This window comes from Marmota marmota, unplaced genomic scaffold (genome assembly GCF_001458135.2).
Source record: "Marmota marmota marmota unplaced genomic scaffold, marMar, whole genome shotgun sequence".
Taxonomy (NCBI): domain Eukaryota; kingdom Metazoa; phylum Chordata; class Mammalia; order Rodentia; family Sciuridae; genus Marmota; species Marmota marmota.
Genome location: NW_025999941.1, coordinates 5,481,649 through 5,502,560, shown reverse-complemented (window position 1 = coordinate 5,502,560; position 20,912 = coordinate 5,481,649). Strand labels below are relative to the sequence as shown.

Below are 20,912 nucleotides of genomic sequence, written 5' to 3'. Positions count from 1 at the left end.
GCATCCTAAACTTGGGTTGGAGAAAAATCTTAAAAAGATTTATTACATGACCCCACATATCACAACAAAAAAGAGTGCTGGGCTAGGATTGTGGTAGAACACTTGCCTAGCATGTGTGAGGCACTGGGTTCGATTCTCAGCACCACATATACATAAATAAAATAAAGGTCCATCAACAACTAAAATAATAATAATAAAAAAAGAGACCTCAAGAAATTAAATAGATGTGCTCAAGTTGTACAGTCAATATGTAAGAAGATTCAAATTGTAGTCCAAATATGTTCTTTACACTATGGTTTAAACTCTATTTCCCTTTTTTGGTTTACCATGCTTTTTTTTTTCCATATCCAGTAACTTTCAATTTTCAATTATTTTTAGGCAACCAATAATCTATGTTTTATAAGTTTCCAATCCAAATCGACTACTTTCCCAGATATATTTCCTTTCTTCCTTACTATGAAAATCCCAGTTTACTCCAGATATGGCAATATATTCAATGAAGCATTTGACTAAAAAAAAATGAAAATTAAACAATGACTATTAAATAGTAGATAAATCTGAATTTAAACCCATCCTAAAAACGTTAAAAAAAAAAAAAAAAGCAACAAAGAAAGAAACTTCAAACAATGCACAAAGCTAAGTTTCAAAAAGATGGATGTTATTTTCAAATATGTAATCCATGAAGACAACAGAGTCATCCTCAAGAAGGGCCATCAATGAATAACTGATGTTCAAAATAGTGAGTAATATTTTAAAATTTAACATACTTTCATTATAGCAGAAAAACAGTGTAAGCTATAATAAGCTTTGTAATAATGGAGAAATTAGCTACAGTAAATGAGATTATGGCTCAAACTTTCTCAAAGTAAGATTTGTTAGTATTATTAAAGTAAAATAAAAGAACCCCTAAGAGTTACACAGAAGAGAAAGCCTGTTTTCCTCTCTTTCATAAATCTATACTCCTATACCTATTTCCAGTCTTAAGAAAAGCAGATTTGCCAGATTAGGTAAAGTGAACAGGCACTTTTAAAATAAATACATAAATCCTGAATTAGGTGCATATTCCTACAACTAAATACAAACTTGGAGGTAATTCACTTAGAAAGGATTTAAGGAAAAATATAATGATAGCATTCTAGTCAATATTCGATATTAGAAGTAGCCATTTTAGCCAATGATTTCAATCTATTCAGATAATTCAAAATTTTAAAATAAGATAAAACTTTTTATATCTACTTTAAGTGGTCAGTAGTACCGGATGAAACAGAAAGATGAATTCAAGATGAGTTTGCAGGGTATGCTTTCTTAGAACTATAATTATTTCTATATCATCTATTTTGGTGTTGCTATAGCAACTTTATGAATCATAAGCATTCACCATTCACCCCTTGATAATTCAGAGGTACATTTGTTTCCAGTAAAAATATACACATTAACAAATTTGATTATATAGTAAATTTACTATTTACTATATACTATTTACTATGTATATATTAACTAAAAATTAATCAGACAAAAAGCACTGAAAAGTGTTTGTAAAATGCTTACCATGATTTATGGAAAGCAAATCTAATCTCATAATCAAGTCACATATGTTAGAAATTTATTAGTAATGTTTGGTATCTCAAGTTCACAAAAAAGAACCCTCAACTGAAATGTACATGGTAAAGCGCTAGGTTTCTGAAACTTACTTTTAAATGGGCTTCAACAAAAGAAATGTACATACATATACACACATATTTGTATGTATGTGTGTGTGTGTGTATGTGTGTGTATATATATATATATATATATATATATATATATATATATATATATAAAATCTTTGCAAATATGAATGAAAATTTAATGTTGCAAATGTTATTAATGCTGAACTTAAGTGAAGGGTACACAGGTGTTGAGAGTATCTTTTTCAACATTCCTGAGTTTCAAATTAAAAGCAAAAATTTCAAAGTAAAAAGTTGGGAGAACAAAGGACTGTCACTGGTGTCCAGTACTCTTTACTTTTATTGCCCTGAATATAAGCCCAGTGCTTCCCTTTTTTCTGCAAGACCCTCTGTCCTCATTTAAGACCGCTGTTAACAGAATTAGGTTATATATTTTAAACAAAAATCACTATTCCAGGAAGGAGTTTTAAAAAGCAAGTTTAAAGGCTAGAATCAGGGAATTAATTGTTTTACCTGAAAGTTAACATCTTCTTTCTTAAATATTAGTGCTCGAACTTCATCGGGATCTCCATTAAAAATAGCTTGCACCAGTGACGGCTAAAATATGAAAGAATAATAAAAACATTAGTTCTACCTCATGAATAATTTTATTTCCATTCCATAAACAACTTCTTTCTTTCTTTCTTTCTGGTGCAGTACTAGGAATTGAACCCAGGAGCACTTTACCACTGAGGTACATCCCCAGTCCTTATTTTTATTTGCTTATTTATTTATTTATTTTTTGAGACAAGGTCTTGCTATATTTGAGCCCAGGCCGGCCTCAAACTTGTGATCCTCCTGCCTCAGACTTCTGAATAGCTGTGATTACAGAATGTGCCACCATGCTGAGACACATAACTTCTAATAATAAGTGGCAGAAGTTTCATGAAGTCAAATCATATCAAAGTACAGAATTCATCCTTGGGGGTGGGAGAGGGCTTAATTTTTTAAACAAAAATGTATATGTCAATTCAGTTTGATTAAAATTAAGCAGTATAATAAACACAATCAGGTTTATTTCTTATTTGGTGGAAGCTTCTTGTTTATATATGATCAAAAGAAAGACTACCAAATAAAAGTTTGATATCTCAACATCTACTTGTGGATTAAGACTTGTCAAATAGCAATACCCAGCGCACACTGAAGCCCATGAAAGCATGTCCCTTTAAAAAGGCCTGTTTAGGGCATAAAAATAATATGCATGGGTTAGCAACACAAGACATAAATCCCAAGAAAGTAAACTTGACAGCTAATAAAAATAACTACTACTAAAAGACCAAAAAATATTGTAAACATGAATAACATGAAAAGACAAACACATGCAGGTCTAAATATAATTTCTTAATCAACAACATAGACTCTCTAAAGTATCATATTATACTAGTCACATAAGAAACCAGTTTGACAACAGTATTGAAAATAAGATTCAGGATAAAGTCTTGGTCTTTTTCATATAAAGCTTTACATGTAAATATATAAATATTCTTTATAGAAACAACTATGCATTGGTGTTGCTAGTAGAACTCAACCTTTCTTAAAATACGCAGTTCCTGATTCTTGTCACGTCACTTCTAAAAACCACAAAATAAAAACAGAAATGTGGCTGCCAAAACTATTTCTCAAAAAAGTCTTAAGAGATTAAGAAATACTAAAGTCTGAAATGTTATCTAAACACTTGAAAAAGTAAAAATCAGAAATGTTTCTATTTTATACAGAATATTGTATCCTACTGACAAAATGAAACTAGTGGAAACTAAATCAAGTTTATTCTTAAAAATAAAATTTATAATACTTTAAGCTCAGCATAATATAGGAAATATAAACTCTCATATCTTACCAATACATTTCCAGAAGGTAGAGAATGCAGGGATTTATTTTCCTGTGGCAATTTAGAAATGAATTCAGGAGACTCATCTTCTACCTCCTCCAAAACAACAATACACACTCGACTCATTCGCTCTTTTAAAACATTAAATTCCAAGTTTTGTGATAAAAGCCACAGTTGAAAGAGCACAAGTAGTTTTTCCTCCTCTTCTGAACAACACTTACAAACATTCTTTGAACAGCGCAGCTGGTTTTATAAAGTTACTAAGTACTATCACAGAAACTGAAATTTAAAATTATGATATATAACTTGAAACTTACTAAAAATAACAAAATTCTGTTTTCTGTTAGTTACTATAATACTTAAAAAACCTTTTAATCAACATGTCAATAATTATAACTGAGTCCAGTACAAGCTCATTTTAAAATATTTCCCCCACCAAAATAATAATATTGCTCTCTGAAATTTACTTGTACAAAACAATTATTGTTTTTGGTGACACAACACCACACGATACAGAATGAAGTAAGAAACAACTGCTATGACAGAGATGATCACAGCTATACCCACTCTTGCCTGCAAGGTCATATAGTAACCAGTAGGTTGGCTTGCTTTCAATTAAAAATAAAAAATAAAACCTCACTATTCTGTTTCCACTTCTAATTTGTCTTCATTTCTTCAGTTTCACAAATTCAATAAAGATCTTATCCAGGAAATTTAAAAAATAAAGATCTAGAGCTCAGCACAAATCCTGAAAATGAAGCTCAGAGGTTAACAATTGTTTCTGTGTTTGGAAAAGGGGGAAAAATACTCTGCATTAATAGCAAAGCTGCAGTACATTTACATGTGATGAGTCAGACCACAAGAGACAATAGGACTCTTGGTACTAGAATACAGCTTGATTAATCCAGATTTCCCATATAATAGAAGAAACACAGATAGCTTTATTCCCATCGATAGAATAAGCAAGGCAGAGCTTTCATTCTTTCTCTATCAGGCAGTTGTCCGTGGCTGCTCCAGCAAAAGGGCACAGGCACCAGGCAGAAATGGTGATAGTGGAGAATCCTAATAGAACAAGCACGCTGTTCGAAGGAATTAGAAGGCATTTGAGCTCAAATTACTGCTTCAGGGTTTTCATTTTAAAACGAGAGAGAAGAAGAAAAAAACCAGTTTATCATTCCTGTGTTTCATTTGATCTCCACATGAATACAGCTTCCGTTTAACAGTCTTCATTCAGAGGTAAAAAAAATAGCAGACTGTGCATCTTCTTTGAGCCAACTACTTTATTCAGTCATCTGCCTCTGTGCCAATATAGTTTCCTTCCACAAGAGAAAACCGCCACAGTTATTCTTCTCAGTCGATTTCAGATGCTTTCCTATTTCCTCAGATGATCTTGCAAAATGCCAATGACATCCCCAAATGAATAGTCTGTAGAAAGTATCTACAGAATCTCAGGATTGGCCTCTCAGAAGCATTCCAACTGAGCAACAGTCTGAAGAGCAAAGACTGCAGACCCGCAGGATGAAATGCCTAGTAATGCTCACATGTTACACTTACCAAGAGAGCTGAGCTACTGCTCAGGATGTAACTTCCTCTAGCAGGAGAAAAAAATAGTGCCTTTGGACAGCCTTCACAATTAGAAGGTTCATGCCAGTTCTGTGACTAATCCGGATCAAACTGAAAAAATTCTATAACTGAAAAATGAGTGTGCTTTTAACATTTTCCACTAAAAGCCACAAGGAAATCTGGTGTACTGCCTCTGCTGACTAACACTGGTTTTAGCAAGTAAACAACTTCAAACAGTTTAACTGCTTTCGTATGCTACAATATAGCAAATGTTTAACCCTATAATGGTGGCTGCAGTAAGGATGTCGCAGTGAACTCATAGAAAGAGATTTAGAGACAAAGGAAAAACACCTTATGAGGCTATAAAAACCAAGAACCTAAGTTAAGGTGTTATTTTTGCCAAGATCTCCCCTGCCCAAGATATATGCCTTTTTTTTTTTTTTTAAAAGGATTCAAATTAGTTTAAACAAAATAAATTTGAGATTTTTCTACCAATTTCTAGTTTGTTGAATTTACCAACTGACTCATATTTTTAAAAGAAAAAAAAATACAAACTTTACAGAAGTCCAAATTCAGTGAAGAAATTAAATAATCCGACCTTTCTAACTGGAACTGTAATAAAGCATTAAACATCTGTTAAATAGCTATAAAACAAATGCCTAAAATTCTTAGTCCTGAATTATCAACATGTCAAAAGGGCACAGGACAACACAAAGAAAAAGACTCTCCTTCCCCTACAAAAATAATATTCTCAAAACTACAAATAGGTGTTCAAACTATTTGGTGGGGGCGGGGAGGTATATAGTTCAGTGGCAGAACTCCTGCCTAGCTTGTGCAAGGCCTAACCATTTTGTAGTTGGCTTCCTCCACCATTTCTCTGTTTACCAGATGATAGGAATATTCCCTAATGGAAAATAACACAAAAATACCTTCATCCTGGATTTTTCTTCTATCAGTATTTTTATTAATAAACTTAACAGTTTTATGTGTCAAGGGCTGTACTTTCTCATTTAATACTCAGAATAACCCCATTAGACTCCCATTTAATAGAAAAAAAAAAAAAAAAAAGACCCAGAAAGTTTCTTACCCAAAGTTATTCAAATTACTAAAATTGTGCCTTATCCCAAACATCCATACCCAATCCCCCGATTTTTACAACCTATAATACAAGCCTATAAAAGTAATCTTGAAAGACAGGTAACCTATAATGGCTGTGAAATTTTTAGGTAACAAAAGAATGTCATTTACTGCAAAAATATTCCCAAATAAGTTATTTTAAATGAGTTATTTCAGAGTTAATCTGATCTCATGTATTTAAGTTAGTTTACTTATCAAACTATGAGAAAAAATAAATAAATAAAACCAACATAATATAGGTAGATTAAAAATGCCAAGAACTGAAAAACCATTGAAAGATATAGAGTATCAGTCTATAACATAACCTATAACATTCTTATGGGTTTGCTATTTATTTTACCTTTTATTGTTGTTGTATTTTTGAAATGGGTTCTCATTACATTGCCTAAGCTGACCTAGAACTCCTAGATTGGAGTGATCCACCTGCCTCAGTCTCTGAAGTAGCTGGGACAACAGGTGTTTGACACCATACTTGGCTCTAGTAGCTATTTTAAAATATATAAAATGGGGGCTGGAGTTGCAGCTCAGTGGTAAAGCGCTTGCCTAGCATGTGTGAGGTTCAATCCTCAGCACCACTTAAAAATAAACAAAATAAAGGTATTGTGTTTATCTACACAACTAAAAAACAAACAAACAAATAAAAATAAATAAATAAAATGAAGCCAGGTTTGATGGTGCACACCTGCAATCCCAGAAACTTGGGAGCTGAGGCTGAGAATAGCAAGTTCGAGGCCAGTTTTATCAATTTAATGAGATCTTCAGGAATTTAGCAAGATCTTGTCTCAAATATAAATAAATAAATAAATAAATAAATAAGAAGAACTGGGGATATAACTCAGTGGAAAAGCACCCTTGGACTCAATCCCTAGTACCAAAAATAAATAGGTAACTAAAATACTTTTAAACCAAATTACAGATATACGAATATTTTAACATACTACCTTGGCTGGGTCAAACATATCATCTTAACATTTGAAATATCTAAAAATAAACCATATAACAGCATTATCCTCTATGTCACCTCAGGGTTTTTTATCCCCCAAATGGAATGTCTTTTTGTATAGATAATTTAAACCTGTTCCAAAGTATCTAGAACCTAAGTTCACCTACTCGGGGTTAATCAAGTACAAACCATTCCTTGCTCTAGATCAACTTCAGTATTTAGATTCTGCCTACCATAAAAGCAAGTTCCTTAAAAGCAGGGTCTTTATTATATATAATGTTTGTTCCTTCCCACTTTCTTCCACCTGTAAATAATTTCATTGAAATTCATTCTACGATGTTACAAGACTCTAGAGTGGCATTTTTATTTAAAAAAAAAAAAAGGCAATCCGAAGACATAGGAGGCATTAAAGTGCAAAACCATGAGTTTAATACTTCTAATAAGTGAACTAAATCTCAGAGGTGAAAGACCAAAAAAATAAAAACAATAAAGGGTAATGGCTAAAGTTAAGGGATAAGTAGCCAGCCTATCTCAAGTTCAAATTCTGATTCCATCATTTACTAGCTATGTTGTGTCCTAAGGCAAGTTAAAATCCCTGAGCCCACGTTTCTTCATACTTATAACAACAACCTCCAGAGATTTTTATGAAGAAAAACACTTTAATAGCATGATGTTTGAGAATGTAAGCTTTGTAGTCAAATTGCCTGGAATTCAAATCCACTTCCCACTAACTAACCTGACCTTGCAACCTTGAGCAAGTTACTTAACTTCTATGTTCAACACCTAAGTAATATTAACAATATGTCACTGTCATACTGTTGAATATAATAGCTGTGAAATTAAAAACTTTCCTCCATTTTCCAGAAGCCTCAACAGACGGCTAAAAGCTTGTCATAAGACTCCAGTAACCAGGCAAGTGCTTACTTAGTACTGAATACATATTCAAGAAATTAGAAATGAAGGAGATATTTCTGAGGGAAAATTACTGACAAAGATTTTTCAAACTCCAAGTCCAACAATTTTTGTATCCCCTAATGAGTGAAACTGCAGGAGAATGTGATTGTTTTTTCTTTAGGTCAAATTAGATTAAGCTTCTTTTTGGGGGGGTGGGGGTGGGAAGGGAGACAAGTTCTTTCTATGTTGCCCTGGCTGGCCTCCAACTCCTGAGGTTAAGTGAACCTCCTCCTGCCTCAGCCTCCCAAGTAGCTGGAACTACTGCTATAGACCACTGTGCCCAGCCAGATTAAGTTTTTAATAAACAAACAGGTTCAATCCTAACAACTTCATAACCCTTCCATTCTTTATGTAAAATGTATCCTATCAGGAGCTTATTCCTACTATTCACAGAATTATGTAATGTTAAAGTACCTATTTAAACCTGAATTTTACTGATAAAAACACAAGGCTCTGAAACATTATTATTTTTTAAATATTTATTTTTTTGTTACAGGTGGATACAATATCTTTATTTTTTATTTTATGTGGTGCTGAGGATCAAATCCAGTGCCTTACAAATGCTAGGCAAGTGGTTTACCTCTGAATAATAACCCCAGCCCTCTGAAAGATTATTTTTAAAATTTCTTTTTTTTCCTTTCTATATCAAGATTAAAACTAGGGGCAAGTTGTAGCTCAGTGGTAAAGTGCTTGCCTAGCATGTGTGATGCACTTGGTTCGATTCTCAGCACTGTAAATAAATAAAGATAAATAAATAAAATAGAATAAAGGTCCATCAACAACTTAAAAAAGAAGATTCAAACTAAACTTCAACTTACCCTTTCATATCTGTAAATTCTATACTGATAATCATGGAATAAACACTGAATATCTCTATCCAAAGAACTCTGAAATCTTAAACACTTCTGTTACCTAACAATTCCCTAAACAATACAGCATAACAGAAGTGTTTAAGATTTCAGAGTTCTTTGGATTTTGTAATATTTGCATAGATTTTACCAAAAGTAAACTGTCAAAATCCAAATTTTGAAATGCTCTGTAATTCAAAACTTCTTGAGTGTCATGAATGACAGTACCAAGAGCCAAATTATTCTCCAAGTATATATAGTTGGCTCTCCGTAGCTGTAAGTTCCACATCTACATATTCAACCAACTATAAATTAAAAAGGGAGGGTGGGTGGTGGGTATTGTGTCTATATTGAACATGTACAGACATTATTCCCTAAATAATACAGCATAACAACTATTTACATAGTATTTATATTGTATTAGGTATCATAAGCAATCTAGAGTTGTTAAAGCACACTTCAAGGATGTGCATAGGTTATTCACAAATACTACACCACGGGCTGGGATGTAGCTCAGTGGCAAAGCGTCTGCCTTGCATTCGCAAAGCCCTGGGTTCGACCCCCAGTTCCAAAAAAAAAAAAAAAAAAAAAAAAAAAAAAAAGGAGCTCAAAATCAGCTTCAAGCAACTTAGCAAGGCTCTAAAGCAACTTACTTAGTGAGACCCTGTCTCTAAATAAAATGTAAAAAAGGGTTAGGGATGTGGCTCAGTGGTTATGTGCCCCAAGCCTCAGAATTAACATCAGAATTATACTGAGTCAAAAGTTTTATAGGTATCCTTGCAATACTGAATATAGACAAAAGTCCAAAAATTTCTACAATAATTGATAGGAACTTTAATAACCCCATCAGTCAGGAATGGACTAGCAATCTGACAGGAACTTCTTTTTTCCTTTTAAGACATTCAAAACTGACTATATATAAAGTAATCGACAGAGCTAGGGATGTAGGGATTTTGCCTAGCCTATGCCAGGACCTGGGTTTGATTCCCAGCACCACAAAAATAACAAAAGGAATTAGCAGAGCTTAACTATGAATTGACATTTAGTTACAAGCATGATTTTTAATGTATTTATTAGGGTCATAAAAACATATTTTTAAAAAGAAACTCCAGGGGCTGGGGATGTGGCTCAAGCGGTAGCGCGCTCGCCTGGCATGCGTGCGGCCCAGGTTCAATCCTCAGCACCACATACAAACAAAGATATTGTGTCCGCCGAAAAAAACTAAAAAATAAATATTAAAAAAAAAAGAAACTCCACACCTGAGGCACATTAGAACCATATTTTCTTTCTTTCAACAATAGAAATTGCTATATAAAATTACAGCACTCTTTGATAAAAGGAACTAAAGAATATAAATAATGTTCTACACAGTCTGAGTCATTATTTGAATTTTAAAATAGTATGTTCAGTATTTGTCTCCACCCTTCTAAGGTTCAGAAAGACATGAATCATAAGTATTTCCCAAACAATAGTTACTTTGGAACAGAAATGATATATGCACTCCCAATTTGTATGTGAAATAACCAGTGTACACTTCAGCTACTGATCTTTCTGCACTCAGGAGAACTTCTTGGATGTCTCATAATTATTGCTTATAAAGGTAAATACTGGGTAACCATAGCAACTTATTTTTAAATTAAAGATTTTCTCCCTTCAGCTTTTATAGTGCAGTAACTTGATACTAAATTTACCCCAGGGTTACCACATTATAGAAACCAGAAAGAACTGTAAAAAACCTTGTCTCATTTTTTTTTTAAGAAGGGCAAAAATTCTGCCTCTTTAAAATAATTTTACACCCTATATTATTTGTAATATTGGGGCTAAGTTTTCTCTAATATAGGTGGCAAATGAACTTCAGGGTCTTATACATCATAGACAAGCACTCTACCACTGAACTACACCCACGCCCAAGCCCTTAGAAACCAAATTTTTAAATTTTATTTATCCTAGGTTTGATAAAACACAAGTCAAATGCTAAAGGTGCTGCTAATCACATAAACCTTAGCTAAACATTATTCTTAATTTAAAAGAGATCAAAGGAAACCTCTAATTCAAACTGGCCTTCAATCCAGTCTGAATGATGAGTGACTGTGTTTAAACTACCTCTTAAGGTAATAAAATTATGAAAAAATCATTTTAAAAAATATTAATTTATAGTACTATATACTTGTTAAAATATTTCTCCTTTTTCCTTCACTTTTTGGCATATTAGCTATATTCCAGAAAACTTAACTTGTGCTGTTTGACTTGTTAAATTTTTTGTTTTTATTCTTTTGAAAGAATTACCTTTTAAAGACCTAAATCTGCAAACAGTCACCGAAATATTGAATAAGACCTTACTTAAGTTCTTGTACATAACTCTTAAATCTATGCTTTCCTAGAAAGCCCATTCCACATTTGGTTTAACTGAAACTTACTATTTTCCTAAGCACATACTTTTCTAGCATTAGCTGTTCTTTATATCTTGGGAATGCCTATGTGTATATGTTGGGAGGAAGGAAAGGAGAAGAATGAGTATTCCCCTAGCCCTCCATTTTAATTTTAAAATGCTACCTGTCTATCTGCCTGTAAAAACACTGCTTCTTTTTAAGTATATGCCACCTGACTAGGTAACCCTTTTTTCATTTCTTATTCCCCAGTTCACCTGGATCATAGCTGTCTGTCATCTAAGTTATCTCATTTCCTTATAGATAACATTTTGAACATCATACTATCTATTTAACGACCTCCACCCCAGTGATCATCTGTACTTGGTCCTAACAAACAGCATGCCATATATCAGAAAAACAAAACCTTGGCATTTTCTTCCAATGGCTTAATTTCTCCACCATTATGAACTAATCACAACACACTAACACTGGAAGATACTCTGAAGGCTCTGCAGACTTTTAAAAGAGGGGAAAAATCACTTATTCATACTTCATCTTAAAACAGACTAAAGGAAATCATTTTATAAATGTCACTTATATAATAAGTAAAATGTCAAATATAAGAAAACAGTATACTTTAGAGCATGAAATAGTAAAATTACACCTTAATTTGACTTACTAAAATGAAGATTTTATCTTCAAATGTTTCTTATTATTCTTATTTTTCTCCTCTATGAAAAGCAAGACTAGTTACTAGACATTGGCCAGACCCCATCTAGAGTGATGAATGAGACTAGAAGATATTCAAGGAAGGCAGCCAGAATGACAGTGAAATCTAGAAACCATATATTTCATAAGAGCCAATAAAGTTAAACAAGTTTTGCTGGGAAAGGAGTCAGTGAAATATGTCAGCTTTGAAACATATTAAGTATTGTCACAATAAAGAGATACCAGATTCTACAGTTCTAAAGAGAAGACTAGGATCCACAAATAACAAACAAGAGGATAAAAATCTGGTTCAATGTAAGACACTACTTTTTCCTAATGTTTTTTAAAATCAGAAGATGGAAAAGGATTGGTGCTGGGAGCCATTAGCCAAGTAGGTATGACAATTTCCTTGCCAGCGTACCCCATGTTGCAGTGACATTGAATGTAGGTGACCTTGCTCAAGGACCAGGGCGGATTAGGGTGTTCCCGGTTTAGGATAATCGGGTTTAGGGCGTTCCAGGTTTAAGATTATTCCCGCTGGGAATAGGGCGTATCCTGCTGCCTGAGTTCCCCTTGAGTTCTCACGGGATTCAGACAGTATTTTTTGGGAGATAGAAGCCCAGAGAACGTGGATTTGGGCAGAGAACGTGGATTTCCCCAGAACGTGATTGTAGACGGCTGGTGTGAGTTTGGGAATAAAGAGTTGCTGTTTGAATCTACAAGCTGTGTGGTGGCTCGTGATTGTGTGCCCAGCCAGACTGCGGCAGATTGGATACTCACACGGGGAAAGTACATCCCAGATAAACCATAGCTACCATGGTTGGAGGCACTTGTAACAACATGCCTGCAAAGTAGTTTTGTTTTTGTTTTGGTGGTGGGGAGGGTCAGGGTAGTTTTTAATCCTGCTTTCATGGATCAAAATCTGAGCTAAACAAATTAAATACTGAAATTACAAAGCTAAGAAGTAGGGAAAACGAATCCAGGTTTATCAGTCTCTACACATCACACAACTAAGAGAAGTTACATAAGTCACTGTTAAAGAAGCAGAGTTTTTAAATTGGTGAGAAGCAAGTATTACCTATTTGAAGACCCATTCAAAGTTAAGATGCCAGAAACAAAAAAGTATTACTTCCTTCCATTTGTATTAATACTTTCTAGTTTAAAACTGCTTTCACATCTATTCTCATTTAAGCTAAGTTTAGATAACATTAATTCTTGGCATTCTAAACTTCAGAGAGAAAAAGGACAGCAAGTTCCTTCTGTTTTACCTCCAAACATGCCTGTATTTTCAATTTTCCCCCTATGCTCTTTCATTTATTCAACAGTCATTTATTAAAACAATTCTTGGACAAGCCAAGTACCAAACCCCAATAATGCTTTGATAGGGAGACTCAAATCTGCAAATGGTCTCCCCATTTGCAGGGAAAAAAAGAAAGTTCATTTTTAAAAGGATTCAATTTCTTGGGCTGGCAAGGGTAGAGTGCTTGCCTAGCATGGATGAGGCCCTGGGTTGAATCCCCAGCACCACATACAAAAAATAAGTATCCAACTTCTTATAGATCTTAACTTTGTTAATTTTGATTTCTTTCCTATATAACTTGGATTTTAAAAATCAGCCCTCAGGGCTGGGGATGTGGCTCAAGCGGTAACACGCTGGCCTGGCATGCGCAGGGAGCTAGGTTCGATCCTCAACACCACATAAAATAAAGATGTTGTGTCCACCGAAAACTAAAAAGTAAATATTTAGAAATTCTCTCTTAAAAAAAAAAAAAAAAAAAAAAATCAGCCCTAAATGCTGTCTCTGTTCTTTTGTCTTGGCTTACAGAAAAAATTTCTGCCTCCTTATCAAGCTATCACTACATTTTTTAATAATGTCATTCCATTATAATCTGGTTTCCTACAAACTAATCAAGTAAAATTACTCTAAGGTTACCAATGATAATCTACTGCAAAATTATTATTACTCAACTATTCTATAGTACTGAATATCAATGACCTTTATTAATAAATTCTCTTCCTGCTGCTTTTTCTTTTTTTCACCTATTTTTCTAAGCCTTCTTTTTTGGATCCATTCACTTGGTTTTTCTTTTATCACCCATTTTTTAAAATTCTAGTTGTTAATGTGGTATATGCACACATGGAATATTACTCAGCCATAAATAAGAATGGAATTATGGCATTTGCTGGCAAATGGGTGGAGAATATTATCCTAAGCCAGTCCCCAAAAAACAAAGGCCAAATGTTCTCTGATATGTGGATGCTAATCCACAACAAGGGAGGGTAAGGAAGTGTAAGAAGTTCACTGGATTAGACAAAGGGGAATGAAGGGAAGGGAAGGTGAATAGGAACAGGAAAGATAGTAGAATAAATTGGACATAACTTTCCTATGCTCATATATGAATACATGAACAGTGTAACTCCAAATGATGTGCAACCATAAGAATGGGATACAAATTGGAATGGGTTACACTCCACATATGTATAATATGTCAAAATACACCCTACTATCATGTATATCTAAAAACAACAAAAATAAATAAACAAACAAAAATACCAGTTCTTTTCAGAAAGCTGCTTTTCTTTTCTTTTCATCTACAATCTTCTTCTAGAAAATCTCATGCCAAAATTCAGCTTATCATCTCTATTTCACTCCCTTCAAAGTGTTCTTTTTCTGAATCTCCACGTTGATTAATAGTAATGGCATTATCATATACACAATAATCCAACACACAGTATACTTCCTTTAATTTTATCTCCTATTTCCAATCACTAAGTTTTAAGCATTTTACTTATTATCTTCCTAAACTCTCTTTACTCACAGTGATCTACTTCACACCCACTTCGGTTCTTTTGAGCTATCGTAACTACCTTTTAACTGGCTCCCCAACTCTTGGCTGTCCTTCTATTTCTATACATCCTTGTGGCATTCCTTCCTTTAAGGAGTGCCTCTGGTCTGCAGACACACGAGAAACCCAGGCCTGGTGAGAATACTACCTAACCTCATCCACATGTCATGTCTACTTTAGGAATGAGCACATGACTGAAAATAGACAAGGTTTTCCTCAGGACTTCACTTTCCTGCCAAGGCTGTCATGAAAAATACTCTTTTCTTTTGGTATTGTGGGTAACAAAAATGTAAGTTAAATTGCCCATAGAAGTAGAGAGGAGAATACCACTATCATCAAATCCTGGATCTACCTCCGCCTGACCAATAAATAAATTCCTTTTACATTTAAGCCAGTTTGAATTAGATTCCTGTTACAGGGTGCTGATTAACAACTCTGTATCACAAGTTTCTTTTCTAAAATAGAGATTACATTATTTCTCTGCCTTTATTTAGCCAATTAAAGTACAGTATCCTAATGACTTCCACCACTACCATACCTGTAAGTTTCACATACAGCAATGTGCTTGTTGCAGTTCAAATATAACATACCATTCTCTGCAACTGTTAAATTGTTCTCTGTGCTCTCCTTTTACCTCATTACCTACAAAAGATACGGTATTTGAATAAAATAAATTGGAAAGGGGTTTTGAATGCCACAGTAAAGCATACATTTTCACTCCCTTCATACCCTTCAGAATAAACGGAATGTCATTAAAAGATTTTAAGTCAAAAAATGACATAATCAAACTTGTACAGTGAAGAAATTACTGTGGAAACAGTATCGTGACATAAACTAAGGTGACGCTAACAGCAAAGAAGGCCTTACATAAGCTATTTCAAAAATTCTTACAAAAGGCCCATGGAAAGATAATGAAAGGAGTAAACTGGGACTTTTCTAGGGGGAAATAAACTGTGGACAACTATAAGTAGCATCAATAAATCTGTCAGACATTAAGCTAGTGGTTATATTTTAATGTTATCTTTTTAACTTTTTTGTATGTATTTTTAGTTGTAGATGCACACAATACCTTTTATTTATTTATTTGTGTATTTTTATGTGATGTGGAGGATCAAACCCAGTGCTTCACAAGTGCTCTACCACTAAGCTATAACCTCAGCCCACTTATCTCTAATTTTTGCAAAAAAAAAATATATATATATATAAGAAAAAAATTTCTTATTAAAATATACAAATCAAGATTTATTTTTTAAAATATTTTTTAGTTGTCAATGGATCTTCTATTTTACTTATTTATTTATATGCTGTGCTGAGGATCGAACCCAAGATCTCTCACATACCAGACAAATGCTCTCTGCCACTGAGCCACATCCCCAGCCCATAAATCAAGATTTAAATGACAACCTAAATGTTGACCAATAAAATAATGATTTAAAATATAATATATACTCTTACAATGGAATCACATATTGTATTTAGAAATAAAACAAAAAAAAATTTTTGCAGTGCTGGCAACTGAACCTCAGGGTCTTATGTGCTAGGCAAGCACTCTACCACTGAACTACACACCCTCAGCCCCTATAAACCACTTTTTAAAAAGGTTTCTAAAACCATGGGATCATACTTCTGTATACAAAATAATCTTAATTATGTTAAATAATTAAAGAGGTTTTCTGGTTTGTTTGTTGTTGTTGGTACCAGAAATTGAACCCAGGGGCTCTCAACCACTGAGCCACAACCCCAGACCTTTTTATTTTTTGAGAAAGGGTCTCACTAGGGCTGGGGATATAGCTCTGTTGGTAGAGTGCTTGCCTCACATGCACAAGGCCCTGGGTTCAATCCCCAGCACCCCCCACCCAAAGTAGTGAAGAAAGGATCTCACTAAGTTGCTCAGGGCCTTGCTAAGTTGCTGAGACTGGCTTGAACGCTTTTGATCCTCCTGTATCAGCCTCCTGAACCACCTGATTTTACAGGTGTGTGCCACCGCACTGCAAAGTTTTTTTTAAAAGCAACAATAGATCAGTTATGCTAGCATCAAGATTACGGGTAATTTATTCTATCATTCATATGTTCACATATTTAGTTTTTATCCTAAGAAATTTTAGTTCTTAATCAAGATTCTTATTTGCTAAACTTAATCACTTATGGGTAAGAAAAATACAGCCTAAAGGGTTAAATGACAAAAGTGCCTACTATCAAAACTTTCTTAAAATTTAGTTATACATGATAGCATAATGCATTTCATTTCACTGTATACAAATGGAGCACAACTTTTCATTTCTATGGTTTTACAGGATGCAGAGTTGCACCATTTGTCCGTCTCATTCTACCATCTTTACCAAAACTTAAAACACTGCCTATATTAAGAATTACTGCTATGAAGCAAACTGATAAAGCCAAAGTTATTTAATCCAGAGCTCCTGTGAACCTTGAAGACAAACCAAGGCTGTTGGGCCTTTAAGCTTTCTCGACAGACACAATAGCACATGACTACAATCCCAACAATTTGGAATACTGAGGCAGGAGGATCTCAAGTTCTAGGTCAGCCTCAGTAACTTAGGAAGACCAGTCTCAAAAAAGAAAAGGGTTGGGGATATAATTCAGCAGCAGAACACCCTTGGGTTCCATCCCTAGTACTGCAAGCAAAAAAATAAAATAAAATAAAACCATTCCTCCAAAGCTATCAAATATAGCTAGCGAAGAGCAGACTATAAGAAGGGTAACTTAAGATGCTTGTTTTCATAACTTTGTTTCTTCCCTGAACTGAAAATCTCCATAGTCTTGTTACAACCTCAAATGAATTCTACACACATCTAAGTATTCAACTCATTCAAACAGAATGATTGGCAAAAAGTCATTTGGTAGCTTAAAATGCAGAATTTGAATATAATATCTGTGAAAAACAAGGCTTCAGTGAAGGAGTTTGAATGGCTACTGGTTAGGAGAAAAAGACAAATGATCAATCATCAAGGACAGTTTTCAAAACCAGAGCTAATTGTATTTTTTAACATCACAAATTTTAAAAATGGTGGTTTTATTATATGACATTTAGTATTACCTATTTAAGTCACGATAGGGTGCTTGTTTCACATGTGAACACCCTGATTTTGACACCAAGCACAAAAAAAATAATACTGCCTAAAAAATTGAAACATCTAAAATATTTAAAGGAGAGATCAAGGATTATATTAGAAAATAGTCAGATATAGCTCTTAGTCACTTCATATACAAGTGTTTTTTTTAAGTACATACATTTAACTTGCATATTATAACATGTGCTGATTATTTTACTAGTTGAATTTGCTTATCTGCATATAACCACAATCTTAATTGCATGATGAATTTCTGAAATTTGTTTTAAAATCATAAGTATTCAATCATACTAAATGTACAGATTAACAGGCTTCACTGTGACATTTCCATACATGCACACATGCTGTCATTTTATCCACCCTCCCCACTACCTTCTCTTGGTCGTCCTTTCGTTCCCTTTAAGAAAGTTTAGTTTACAAAAACCAATGCAAAAGCACCATCAAGTGGTAAAATACGGTAACTGCAATGTGTATACACAGATGACAGAAAAAGCAATTACATCTCAGGACTCTAAATGGTCTTCAACGTACATTATCAGTAAAGAAAAAATGGGCTATATGAAATTGATGGTGCTTTCTATTTGTTACTATTTTTCCAATCAAATATCATCCGTACTATTGAAAGTTTTACAGGCTGCTTGGTTTTCTGTCTTGTCCACCCATGACTCAAATGCCAGTTTTAGGATAGGGCCATTACAAGATTCATCCAAAGCCTTTATTAAGACAGAGGCTGTAAAATGGTTTCTATATAAAATAAAGTGTGTTAGGAGAGAAATTTTCAATAGATTTCTAGTAACCCAACAGCCACCCCAGGTAATAAAAATGAGTTTTATCCTATGAACTTTAAAAAAACAAACCAAACCAAACCAAACAAACAAATGTGGTCATGTGGTAGTTAATCTAAGCCTTTTTGAACAAAGGTCAGGAAGATTCAGTTATACAGACATTAGAATTTTTAATACAAATCTTGAGTGTGATCATATTTACTACAATTTAATGTTCCAATAATCTCATACTTTCCTACAATAGATGGATAAAATCTCTCCATCTTCAACATAAAAGCTTTCTAATCACCTCTTCTTAAAAACAAAAAGTTTAATACAACAAAGAATAAATTATAACAAAAACCAGTAAAGGTGATTTTCAAAAAAAATTTTTGCTTTAAGTCTATTTAATATCAAATGGTATTACTGTTTGGCAATTATAAGATTCTTAAATTTAAAGGACTACAGCTTTGTAATGATGTGAGAAACCAATTAATGGGCCATAATTCCTTCTTTCATATTCTATAAATCTTTGAATATGTTTCAATTTCAAATGAGAAGCTTAACAAATGATACCCAAGCTATCAAACAAACATATGATGTCTTTACTAGTGCTCTCAGACTAACATCTCTAGGGTTTAAAACTACTTTCATAAAAATACACGGGTCATTCAGATCATCAAGGTCCTCCAATGATTACTAAATGACTGATAAAGTGTGTGCACCACAGAACATTTAACATGCGAGAGAATGAGCTTTAAGCTCATTGGATAACAGGATGAAAACATTTAGCAACTTATTAGATTTTTCAGGACAAAATAAAACTAATCAACTAGTCGTAATACCATTCATCATTTTCAGCTATTTAACATTTTATTCTCCAAGCCACAACAAAGAAATATCAGCTTTATAAACCTCCTCCGCTGAAAACAGAATTTGAATTTAAAAGTTGCTATATATATCAGTAAGTCTTCTACTACCACTGGGCCCACTATTACACATAAAATAAAATGTCTCCAACAAAGGATTTTGCCTGATACTAAGTAATTATTCACATATAGTTAGGTATGAGTTTACCTTGTAGGAGGCATAAATAGCAACATACTAATGAAATACAAAGAGCTGCCTGTATTACTTCAGAGACTACTAGAAAATAACCTACCATAAAAGGAATTCCCATACTATTTTCCTCTGGTAGAAGCAGTAGTTGTATTGTTTCAATTCCAATCACAGGCCTGTGGCAGAAAACAGATATCAAAAGCGAGAATATGCTGATGCTAGAAATGAAGGGCTATGTTACAAATAACTACTATCTTTTAAAAGCCCTGAATTTTTACATAATACTTAAAATTTACTTTGCATTTTACTAATTCAGAAATTTAGCTTTATCCTCTTATCAAGAAAGAAAATTACTATTCTGTGTAAGACTTAAAAAAAAAAAAAAAAAGGCTTTCTCTATACATAAAACAATCTTTACTGGATTCCCAGAAGAGACTGTAAAGGTGAATTTCTTAAAATTCTTAACAAATTGTCCTCAAAATTCTTAAAAACACATACACACAAAAACCTATTTAAATGTATTCAATAATATATGCAACTACTTACTAATTAACAACTGTTTATTTATCCATGGGATGTCAACCTAAGAAACTGCCTATGAAGTATAATAAAATATTCAATTTTTAAAGTTCTCAAAATGTAAAACATTCATTTTAGAAATACATAAATTTAATAAATCACAATATCATCTCCCACAGATAAACACTGGTAGTTTCTATGTATATTCTTTTTAAAAATTCTGGGATAATTTATTATTTAGTAATGGGCTTTTCCCCAGCTGTCTTCACTCAACAATGTGAATTTTACTCATGTCCTTAAATATTCCTTTATAACACTCTGAATGACTACATAAAGTTCTATTAAAAAATAATAGCTTACTGGACTAGGGTTATAGCTCAGTGGTAGAGTACTTGCCTCGAATGCATGAAGCCCTGGGTTCAGTGCCAGCACGACGTAAAAATAAACAAATAAAAATAAAGGTATTATTGTCCATCTACAACTAAAAAATATATTTTTTAAAAAAAGTAATAGCTTACTAAAACATGGTGGCACATGCCTGTAAGCCCAGCAACTATGGAGGATGAGACAGGAGAA

At 33.5% G+C, this 20,912-nt stretch overlaps 1 protein-coding gene across 12 annotated transcripts in view; it reads right to left on the bottom strand.

Annotated features, from left to right (window-relative positions):
* The window catches only part of Ankrd28 (ankyrin repeat domain 28), a 167,058-nt gene that overhangs the window by 108,045 nt on the left and 38,101 nt on the right, over window positions 1-20,912 (bottom strand). For 3 of the 12 annotated variants that reach the window (XM_048801044.1, XM_048801045.1, XM_048801047.1), the window contains exons 3-4: window positions 19,921-19,993; window positions 2,181-2,264 (exon numbers count right to left, since the gene is read on the bottom strand). In XM_048801044.1, coding sequence (XP_048657001.1) covers window positions 2,181-2,264; window positions 19,921-19,938 — 102 coding nt within the window. In that variant the 5' untranslated portion in view covers window positions 19,939-19,993. Of the gene's footprint in view, window positions 1-2,180; window positions 2,265-3,543; window positions 5,099-19,920; window positions 19,994-20,912 lie in introns of those variants that run through there. The other 9 variants (XM_048801050.1, XM_048801051.1, XM_015494375.2 and 6 more) reach the window with 4 other exon arrangements.